Source organism: Carcharodon carcharias, chromosome 6 (assembly GCF_017639515.1).
Source record: "Carcharodon carcharias isolate sCarCar2 chromosome 6, sCarCar2.pri, whole genome shotgun sequence".
Lineage (NCBI taxonomy): Eukaryota > Metazoa > Chordata > Chondrichthyes > Lamniformes > Lamnidae > Carcharodon > Carcharodon carcharias.
The window spans coordinates 143,107,739-143,119,448 of record NC_054472.1 but is presented as its reverse complement, the minus strand read 5'-3'; the positions used below and the strand labels follow the sequence as shown (position 1 = coordinate 143,119,448).

Sequence of the window (11,710 nt, the reverse complement as noted above, 5' to 3'; positions counted from 1 at the left end):
TTTTAAAATCCTGCGCTACAAATACAAAAATAAAACATCAGCCAGCCAGATAGAGACATGAGCTGGTTTGCAGAAGGTGTAGCTTTAAGCTGACTGTACTGGAGCCACCATGTGTCTGGGAAGGGCTAAGGATCATGCGCTTTGCCTGGTAGCCGCCCCCTTGTCCCTCCCTCTCCCTCCAGGCTGTCTGCTGGGGCTGGCACAGCGCTTCATAGTGTTAGCACAGGGCAGTGCAGTAGCACGTTTGGTTCTCTGTCTCATGTATATACACACTTGAAAAAAAAAATATATATACACACACATAGGGAAAAGAAAACCCTATCTATATGCATAGATACACACATCCACACGCGTTGCATTCAACATTTCCACAGGAGGATGGCGGCTGCAACAAGCAGTAGCAGCAGCAACAACAACCCCAGCTCGGCATTGCAAATGAAACATTCCAGCAGCAGCAGCAGCGAGCCCAGCACCAGGAAGCGGATAGACCCGAGGAGGAGGCAGGCGGCACTCAGCTTTCTCACCAACATCTCTCTGGATGGGCGCCTCACACAGGATGAGGCTGAGGAGCAGGAGGACGGAGCAGCAGCTGCTGCCGCCGATGCCGAGGCGAGCAGGACTAGCCGGCTGAGCAGCATCGGCGAGGCGGCTTTGCCTTTCAGAGCCGGCGCTGCAGTCCTTCCCGCCGCCGCCTCTCCCTTTCCTCCTTCGGACGAGGAAGCGGAGCGCAGGTTTCAGCCGAGCGGAGCTGCTGCATCCCCTCTCCCCGCTCCATCTGCTCCTGCAGGCGGCGGTAGCAGGGCAAGGATCAACTCCTTCACTCAGGGAATACTGCCTGCTGCCTTCTTAAGACAAGCATCAGTCCCAAACTACTGCCTGGAACAGGGGCAGATGGGCAGCAGCACTCTTGATTTGCAAAGGTCCAGGTTAGTGCATAATCCTTACTTTTTTGCAGTTTTTATATAAATGTTTAATAATATTGAACTGAGGTGGAAAAGCAGACTAACAGTCAATACATTAAAGCAAAATATTGCAGATGCTGGAAATCTGAAATAAAAACAGTGCTGGAAATACTCAGGTCTGGTAGCATTTGTGCAGAGAGGAAACTGCCAGTTCTGAAGAAAATTCACCTCAAGACTCTTCTCTCCACAGATGCTGCCAGATCTACTGTGTATTTCCAACACTTTCTGTTTTTATAATAGTTCATACCTGCCTGTTCCTGTATATATATGTGTGTGTAGTTATGCATGCTATAAGTGGTATCACATCCCATGTCTCAAGAACTCCATTGATTGTGCCAGAGTTTGCTCTCAGAATAATGGTGCGGCGACAGTAGCTTGAGGTGAGGAACAAATGCAAATAATGGTAATAGCTAAAAGTTGTTGTCTGAATTGTGCTGCTTTGCCATTAACTTTACTTTCTGCCTCACGGTTGAATGCTGTGAACTTGCTGTATTTGAGCAGTAGGTATGAACTAAATTCACAACAGCAAGTCCTATCATTTAAGAAACTGTTAACAATGTAATAACTATTAATTATGCCAATCAACCTCTCTGGCACTGAAACTTTCCTATTACCAGTACAGAGTCTCATTCTGCCTCTTCTTAATTGTTATTGGAGATTTTTAAAATGCCAAATTTTAATTCTTTTTACTTTTCCTTTTTACTGGGCTCTTTTTTTGTATCTTGCTCTTAATCCAATCCCAGCACCACCCCCCCCCTCTCCCACAATTGTCTTTCTGTACCTGATTTGACATTGAATTTCCACTTCCTTTGCAGTCTTTGCATGGTTTATTTCAAAATCTGTCAATCTGATTAAGGAGATAGCATGTTGTTCAACCCACTCAAACAAATCCCAGATGCCTGATTTCCCTGCACTGCTATTGACTCGCACTTTGCAACTTGTCCCGCAAATAATTTAAAAATCTAATGTACAATACCAAGTCTAACTAACAGCAGATGCTGTCAGATGCCCACAAGAGAAATATCTGGAGTCAAGAGATTTCAGTTTTGGGAGGTTGAAACCTGTTTTGGCAGTTATCCATTAGTAATGTTATATTTAATGTCAAAGTATGTGCAAAATTTAAATGCAGGTTGAACATATTTTTTCATATGGTGCATTTATGCAACACTGTTGTGTGCCCAAAGTTTTTTTTAAGATATTGGGAATTTGAGATTAAAATTACTCCCACAAATCGACCTGTGACTTAATACAAAAATCTCCAAAAATGTTATTGAAGATTTTGTATTTATTTGAACCCTGATATTTAACCAAAACTTTCACCAACAGGAGCTGTTGGAATATTTAGTACTTTGATGAAAAGAAAGCAATGAAGGAAAATGATTCAAGCAAATATTTGAGTCATTAATTTTTCCAGATTCCTGTAGGTCACTTATTATTAATGCTTTATTGTACTTGGTAGGTTCCCCAGTTATTTTGAAATCTCTATTAACCCCACCGTTTGTTATTTTTGAATGCAGAATTTTTTTGCTGCTATTATTTAGCAGCCACAGAGGGTTATGCTAATACTTGATGTAGGTGAGTAAACATGCTTACATTTGACTAAAGTTTGGGAGAGTGACACACAAATGGTGATCCGTGACCTCTGTGGTTCACTATTTACCTTGATTTTGTAACTGTCCAAATCAAGTCCCAATGATGCTGGACACACAAAAAATTAAAAAGGAATGTAATGCAGATTGGCGCATTTGGAGATCTGAAGGCAACTCTTGAGACCTACCAAAATGTATCCATTTTACTATTAGCACTCTGGCTCTGATCACTGCAGAGCAACATTTATACATCAGATTCCCTCGTTTATATGGCTACAGCCACCTACAGTTCTGAAATCAGGATGATGATGCCGGTTTGAGTGATGTAAATATTATAGAGCCAATGGACGTTACCTACCTGTAATCTGAATTACAGAAGCACTAAATGTAAAAGTGCTTGCTAAGCCTCCAATGCTTTTAATTCTCTGAAGGTGCAGGTACTGGCTTTACATTAGTGAGTGCATGCACCAGACATCAGCAATGCTCCTCCAGTATAAAAGCGCCTTCTGCTTATGCTGAAGTTCAAATGTCTAACTGCATCTTGGCAATGTCGTAATAAAAGCTGTTAATTCTTAACTCCTATTAAGCGCACACTGGTGTTTGCAAATGATAAAACTTGCACTGAACTTAGCCTTTTAAGATTGGATCAATTAAAGTTACAATAATTTATTTATTAATAAAGGTTACCTTTTATAGCAAAGCATTGTCCTAAAGTGGAAGCAAATGAAACACGGTGAGGGAAATGTTGTTAGCACCTTTCATTGTCTCTCAGGGGATGCACCTTGGACTCTAGCTTGGTTAGTCATGTTAGTTATATGTTATATGTGTTAGTTATATGTTATAGTTATATGTAACTATAAATATCTCCGAAGCTTTTGTATGACAGTGCTGTTCTATAGCTAGTCTGTGGGGGCTGCTAAAGAGCAACTGCAAAGGGGAGCAGGTGATTATTCTTCCTTTCAGCTTCACCTCTTGCTTCTACTTGGTCTCAACAGCAGTTAGTATTTCACCATCTGAAAGAAGACAACTATTTATGCCTTTGTGATATACGTGACATATAAACTTGGTCAGACCCTTTCTGGAGTACTGCATTAAGGTTTGGGCAGTGAACCTCAGGAAAAATATATTGCTCTTAGAGGGAGTTACAATACATATTCACCAGAAGGATACCAGGATTTAAAGGGTTAAAATGTGAGGACAGTTAGAATAAGCCTGGTTTGTATTCCCTTGAGTTTAAAGATCAAAATCTAATTGAGATGTTTAACTTAATAAGGAGACTCTAAGTTGGATACAGAGAAATTATTTTTTCTGGTGGGGGAATCCAGAACAAGAGGGCATAATCTTACAATTAGAGCTAGGCCATTTAGAGGTGAAATCAGGAAGCACTTTGTCCGACAGTGGAAATCTGTAATATTCTCTCTGAAAAGGATGGATCGATTGAAATTTTCAAGACTAAGATCGATAGATATTTGTGAGGAATATCAAAGAATATGGAACAAAAGCTTAAATGGGGCTAAAGTACTCATCAGCCTTGGAGCCTGCACCACCATTCAGTATGGTCACGGCTGATCTGTACCTCCCTTATTTAAACACTTCTGCTCCATATCCTTCGATATCCTTACCAGTGGCTGAATAACCTATTCCTGTTCCTATGTAATAATGTATACAATGCTTTTTACAATCAAAGTTCAATTAGTGCTGGTTGAAAATCATACTACAATAGTTGATGTCTGTAATAGTTCCACTCCGTAATTTGTTGCTAGGGAAGAAAGCAGAAATGAAAGTATTAATGGGAGAGAATTGGCACATTTCTGGGGTGAGAGGGGACTGAGAGGTCTGATGAGGAGGAGGTAGAGTTAAGGCTTTGCAGAAGGAATTGGCCTATTTTGCACCATTGATCATAAAATATTATGCTTTAAAAATCGTGCAAAATATTAGTTTTTTTAAAGCTGGTGTTGCAGCACTTCTATCTAAGAGGAACAGAATTGACAAAAAAGTACACTTAAATTGAGAAGCTTAGAGCCAGCAGTGAATTTCTAAGGCTAGTTTATTCTATATTTATGCTTTTGGGTGAATACTTGTGATCATCAAGATGAAGAATGCCAGCTGGAAAATGAAATGCTTCTCCAACTTCATGATCCATTGTCAACATCAGCTTCTCCTGGGTCAGGTATAGCACAGTCATATTAATAAAGACTTGGCTACTCTTTTCTTTATATGGTAAGAAATCCACTGGTCAGGAAGTCTAATGACGTTAAGTGCCTTTCAGAGAATTCATCTATTCAAATTTCCAGCAAAATCTTACAAAAGGTACTCCTGCCATTTCACCAGAACCATTTGAAATGAGGAAATCTCTAAAGTATGGCATTGCTGTGTATGATGATGACAAGAGGATCTGTAACATCAGTGTGTACTAACCTTGTCTTAAATAGCATGTTCTACTGCACCAATGTGCATTCACTTGCTATAGCAATCATCTTTGGCATTAAATTAGTAATTTCACTTACTGTGTAGGCAACTTGCTCCAGCATCCTCATCCACTAGCAATTTAGTGATACAGCTCAATTTCATTTCATGGGAGTCTTATAAGCAGCAGGGAGAGAAGATCATGTTATTCTATTTGCCTGTACTGGTATGAAATCTGGGTTCCAGAGGATAAGGCCCTCTAGTATCTAGTATCCAGTATCCAGCTATAATTTATTTGTGAGAACCTGTTACTTTATTCTTGCAGTTTAGGAAATTGTCAAGCATTTATGCATTTAAAAAAAAAGTGGTATATACTCTCAATTTTGATTAGTGAGGTATTGGCCAGGAAAGGGATTTAGGAAGCAGGAAGTGGGACTTGTAGACAATTTGAGCTTAAAAGAGGATTGAGAGGAGACAGTGGGGAAAATCCAGAATGATCAGGATTAGGAAAAGAGTGAGTGAGTGACGGTGTGGGTTGGAGTTAAGGGAAAGGGGAGGATGCAGGGGGATGTCACACGGATGCCTTGATCTTGGTGATGAAGAAATTCATAATCTTCCTGCACTTAGATAAAAGCAAAAAACTACAGATGCTGGAAATCCAAAACAAAAACAAAAATACCTGGAAAAACTCAGCAGGTCTGACAGCATCTGCGGAGTGGAACACAGTTAACGTTTCAAGTCCATATGACTCTTCAACGAACTAAGGAAAACAGATGCTGTCAGACCTGCTGACTTTTTCCAGGTATTTTTGTTTTTGTTTTTATCTTCCTGCATTTGTTATTTGATGTGAGGATAGAGGAAATGGGAGCATAATTGATGCAATCATGTGCCTTTTGGAAAATGGAGCCTAGGGTTGTTCATGCTTTCCAGAATTATCCTGGAATAGTCGATTTTAGCTGAGGAGACTGGAACATTTGAGTGTTTGATGTGATCGAACAAAGATCTGGAGATGAATAACTGGCCAGCTGTGCACCACATTTGTTCAAGTTTAGATGCCTCAGATTGAGAGAGTGAAGAAAGGGGTTGTACTTTGGGAGCCACAGGAGTATCAGACAGTGCTTGTTTTGCTGGGTGTAGGCAGTCATCTGATTATGGTTTATGGTCAGAAATAGGGTTATGCAGGTAAAAGACCAGTAAAGGTAACAAAGATTTGATCTGAAGGTGTCTGGCATAGTTTGACCAATACTTGTAAAATTTACCCTGTCAGTGGATTACACAAAGATTAGCACGTCAGCTGAGGCTGTGCTTTACAGTTGTATCACACTGAAACAGTTTCAATGATGACAGAAACATGTGTGCATCTTGAGCAATTTCCTTTTTCCAGCCTTCTCCCCTCCTCTTGTGAAAGCACCGACTTTCTGGGGTAGATTTCTCTTGGTATCTGGCAAACATCTGGAATCTCACCCAAGTTATTTGTCAGGTATGAACTGAGTGTGGGCAGGCTGGTCAGCTGTGGAAGCCATCACAGTCAAACTCCGTATTCTCTTCACTAATGTGCAGTTTCAGTGGGGAACTTGGCTGATTTTTCTCTTGTCTACAACAATAGCTCATTTATACAGCAACCTTAAGGTAATAAAATATCTTCAGGAAGCCTGACATCGGCTAATTAAGGCTGGGAATTAACCCCAGGACTCTCTTAAATAAACTGGCATTATTCCAAGCAGTAATTTTACCCACTAGGCCATGTTGTTAGCATTCTCACTTTTGAGTCAGAAGGTTCAAGTCTTATTTGAAAGACTTGACTACATAATCCACACTCACACTCCATTGCAGTACTGAGGGAGTGATGCACTGTCAGAAGAGCTGTCTTTTGGATATAAGTGGCCCCATCTACCCTTCAGAAAGACATAAAAGATCCCATATTGCTATTTTGGAGGAGAGCAGGGAAGTTGTCACCAGTGTCCTGGTCGATATTTATACCTCAACTGTGTGTCAGCTGTGGCTCAGTTGATAGCACTCTTGCCACTGAATCCCAAGGTTCAAGTTCCACTCTGGGACTTGAGCACAAAAGTCTAGGCTGACACTCAGTGCAGCACTTATTCATTACTGCACTGATCAGGGGTGCCGTCTTTCAGATGAGGCGCTAAACTGAGATCCCATGGCACTATTTTGAAGGAGGAGTGGTGCAGTTATCCTCAGCAATATTTATCCCTTAATCAACATTATGAAGACAGATTATCTTATCATTATCATAATGCTATATGTGGGAGCTGTTCAGCAAATTGGCTGCTGCATTCCCTACGTTACAACAGTGACTACACTTTGAGTACTTCATTGGCTGTAAAAGCACTGAGGAATGTCCGGAACTTTTAAAAGGTGCTTTATACATGTAAGTTCTTTCATATAAGGGGAGCTATTTGAGCTCAATTGCCACCTTTTTTTATATATCCTTGGGATGTGGATGTCACTCGCAACATCAGCAGTTATTGCTCATCCCCACGTAGCCTTGAGGAGATGCTGGTGAGTTGCCTTAGAAACAGAAAATTTAAGATGGAGTAGGAGGCCATATGGCCCATTGTGCCTGTGCCAGTTGAAAGAACCTATGCAGCCTAATCACACTTTCCAGCTTTGGTCAAAAGCTCTTTGACTTATGGCAATTCAAGTGCATATCCAAGTATCTTCTAAATGCAATGAGGGTTTTTGCCCATCCCACCCTCTCAGACAGTGAGATCCAGACCCCCATATCCTTTGGGTGCAAAACCCCTAATCCTTCTGCCAATTACTTTCAATGTATGCACCCTAGTTATTGACCTGTCTGCCAACAGAAATAGGTCCTTCCTATCCTCTCCATTTAGGCTTTTCAAAAGCTTATACGTCTCAATTATAAGATCAGAAGTGATCATCACTGACGATTGCACAATGCTCAGCACCATTTGTGACTCCTCAGATACTGAAGCAGTCCATGTCCAAATGCAGCAAGACCTGGACAATATCCAGACTTGGACTGGTAAGTGGCAAGTAACATTCATACCACACATTGTCAGGCAATGACCATCTCCAACAAGAAAGAATCTAATCGTTGCCCCTTGAAGTTCAATGGCATTTCCATTGCTGAATCCCCCACTGTCAACATTCTGGGGGTTACCTTTGGCCAAAAACTAAAGCCATATAAATACTGTGTCTATAGGAGCAGGTCAGAGGCTAGGAATCCTGCGACAAGTAACTCACCTCCTGACTCCCCAAAGCCTGTCCACCATCTACAAGGCATAAGTCAGGAGTGTGATAGGATACTCCCCACTTGCCTGGATGAGTACAGCTCCCACAACACTCAAGATCTTGACACCATCCAGGATAAAGCAGCCCATTTGATTGGCACCCCATCCACAAACATTCACTCCTCCATCACTGATGCACATTGGCAGCAGTGTGTACCATCCATAAGATGCACTGCAGGAACTCACCATGGCTCCTTAGACAGCACCTTCCAATCCCACGACCACTAGCCACTACCATCCAGAAGGACAAGGGCATCAGATAGATGGGAACACCACCACTTGGAAGTTCCCCTCCAAGCCATTTGCAACCATGACTTGGAAATATATTGCCTTTCCTTCACTGTTGCTGTGTCAAAATCCAGGAACTCCTTCGCTAATAGCACTGTTGGTGTACCTATACCACATGGACTGCAACGGTTCAAGAAGGCAGCTCACCACCACCTTCTCAAGGGCAATTAGGAATGGGCAATAAATGCTGACCCAGCCAGCGGCACCCACATCCTATAAATTAATAAAAAAAACCTTCCTGTAATGCAATGAGCAGAACTCTGTGCTGTGGCTTAACTAGCGTTTTATATGATTCTACTATAACCTGCCTGATTTTATATTCTATGCCTTGGCGAATGAAGGAAAGTATCCCCTCTGCCTTCTTAACCACCTTATCTGCCTGCCCTGCTACCTTCAGTGATCTGTAAACATTACTCCGTTTCCTCTGTTTCTCTACACTTCTCATTATCCTACCATTTAAGTATGTTCCCTTGGCTTATTAACCCACCACAAATGCATTACTCGCACTTCTCCAGATAGAAGCCAATTTGCCACTTTCCTACTCACATATCCAGGTCATTGATATCTTCCTGCACTATTAACCACATGGTCCATTTTTGTATCGTCTACAAACTTCTTAATCATACATTCAAGCCTGAATCCTAAACCATGGAACATCAATGGGACTTGTGGACCCCCACTGGAAGCAACTTTCCAGTCACAAAAGCATTCATCAACCATTACCCTTTGCTTTTTGCCACTAAGCTAATTTTGAATCCAATTTGCTTTCTTGAATTACTGCTGTATATGTGGTGTAGGTACAACCATAGTGCTGTTACTGAAGTTCCAGGATTTTGACCGAGCAACAGTGAAGGAATGGTAAGATATTTCCAAGTCCAGGTGGTGTGTGGAGGTCCTGTGGCGCAATGGATATCGTCCCTGCCTCTGAGCCAAAAGCTCTGGGTTCAAGTCACACACCAGGACTTGATGGCCAAGGAAGGTGTGTTCAAAATGCGGCCAAACAGCTTGAGTATCAACTTGAAAATCCTTACAACATATGCAAATGGCAGTGGTAAGAGCGGGAAAGATTCCTGGTCAGACTTGTGATGGAAAGAAAATTGGAGCCCCTGCTGTCACTATTGATACCTCTGGACAACAGCATGCATTAAAAGTGCACTTGGGTTGTCTCAATTGGCTCAATGGCCAGTGTGGATCTGATAGGTGCCATCAGCCCAGGGTTTGATCATCACTCCAGCTGGGATATATTCAGGATCTGTCTCCTTGCCCCTACCCGTGGCGAAGTTTGTGGCGTTTTGAGTAGGACCTACCTTACAGCAGAGAACTGAAGAAGATGGTGTGTGATTTGCAGGGGAGCTTGCAGGTGGTGGTGTTCCCATGTGTCTGCACCCTTTGTTCTTCTAGGTGGGAGAGATCAATGGTTTTCCAATTCCCAAGAAAGTTCATTCCCAGAAATTGTTAGCTTTTATATTATAGTGTTTCTTATAATACAATCTCTCTTTCCTCAATTCAGTTTCTGCTCTGCACTTTACACCTGACGTTGCCTTGGTGATGTTTCCTCATCTGTGCCAGCTGCCATCTCGATGGCTGCCATATTTTGCTGTATTGTTTGGCATCAGGCGATGTATAGCAGGCTCACAAGCTATTGAAGCCAGCTCAGGTTTGTAATAGCATCAACTGTAGGGAGAGAACATTTGCCTGAAAAAATAATACATTTTTTTTTCACTGCTCTATGATTCAACTTATGCATAGATCATTCAGCTGTGTGGTAATCTTAAGAGGCCTTGTCCAGTTTGAAATTAAATGCCAAGAAAATATTCTGTAAATACAAAACAGATCCATCAACGAAAGAAAAGAGAAAAGATAGGTTAAGGTTTCAGGGAGCAACTTTTCACTTGAGCATAAAAACTTTTGTTTTATTCCAGGTTTTCAATCTTTGCAAACTGCATTTTATCAGTAGCATGAAATGGATACTCTTACTTATTGTCCAACAGAAACTTCTCTAGTTCACAACACTATCACAATATTAGAAGTTAATTTGTGAAATGGTACTGTGATGGGTGGAGCATAGCCATTTCAACTCCTAAGATATGAGTTTTCTGTCATGTCATTCCTGACAATTTTTGATAAGGTTAAAGTTGTGTACTGATGACTATTAAAACAGATGTATAAAAACCAACAGCTTATCCTACTTAGTAGCAGGGCAGCTCTAAACATTTACAGTCTTCCTAACTAGCTTAGCGCAGTTAACTAGGTCATCATTACCTCTGCACGGTATTATTTACACTCATTGTATATGGTCTCCGGTCTTACATTGGCACTCGTTTCTTTGTTAGACAGTAAGATAAAATTTCTCTCAGTTGTAAACATCTAGCTGAGTGTGAGCACCTCCTCCACTATAACTTGGTATGAAACCAAAGATATCCATCATGATAGCATTTGTGTAGGAGGGTAGAAATTACTGCTGGCCTTGCATGTTTGTCTGACATCCCTCTATCAGGCATTTTAATGGAGCTATAACCTGTTTTATTAAATATTTTAACAATTGCATTAAAATAGCAAACAGCAATGTCATGCTAGTATATATACAGAAATCTATAGAGGTTGCAATATGCAAATAGACCATTCGGCCTGATCAGTCCATGTCAGCATTAACCGCTCACACGAGCAAATAGCCCAAATCACAAGTTTCCTAATCTGTTCCCACATACCTTCAACCTTTTTCCCTCGTTTGCCTGTCCAATTTAATTCTGAATATTTACATTGTTTCTGCCTCAACTACTAGCCCTGGAAGCGAATTCCATAGCTTCCATAGTCTCTGATGTTTCCCCTGCTTTCTCTTCTGTGTTATCTAACAATAGCAAGGGAGGGGGTGTTCCACACAGATTGACGTTCTCACAATTCGGATGAAGAGTTTTGACTTGGGAATAGTAAACACAATTTCAAAGGTTGTAGTTGACTCCAAATTGAGCTATAGATAATAATGTGGCAGGCTGTGCAAAATAAAAGTCATTAATAAACTGGCAGAATGGGTTGTAATTGGCAAATAAATTTCAATATAGGTAACTGTGAGGTGGTACTTTTTGGAAGGAAGAATAAGGAGTCTATATGCTCCTTGGATAATGAAAGTCATATGAGGCAAAGGGATCTATAGGGTACATATTCACAAATCACTGTAAGTACGATGCAGATT

At 41.2% G+C, this 11,710-nt stretch overlaps 1 protein-coding gene across 4 annotated transcripts in view; it reads left to right on the top strand.

The window, feature by feature from the left end:
- Positions 1-201: 201 nt before the first annotated feature.
- cables1 (Cdk5 and Abl enzyme substrate 1) overlaps positions 202-11,710 on the top strand; it is a 197,659-nt gene continuing 186,150 nt past the window's right edge. Inside the window, exon 1 of one of the 4 annotated variants that reach the window (XM_041190410.1) lies at positions 202-926. In XM_041190410.1, the coding sequence (XP_041046344.1) occupies positions 379-926 (548 nt within the window). In that variant the 5' untranslated portion in view covers positions 202-378. The remainder of the gene's footprint in view (positions 927-11,710) is intronic. The other 3 variants (XM_041190409.1, XM_041190408.1, XM_041190412.1) reach the window with 3 other exon arrangements.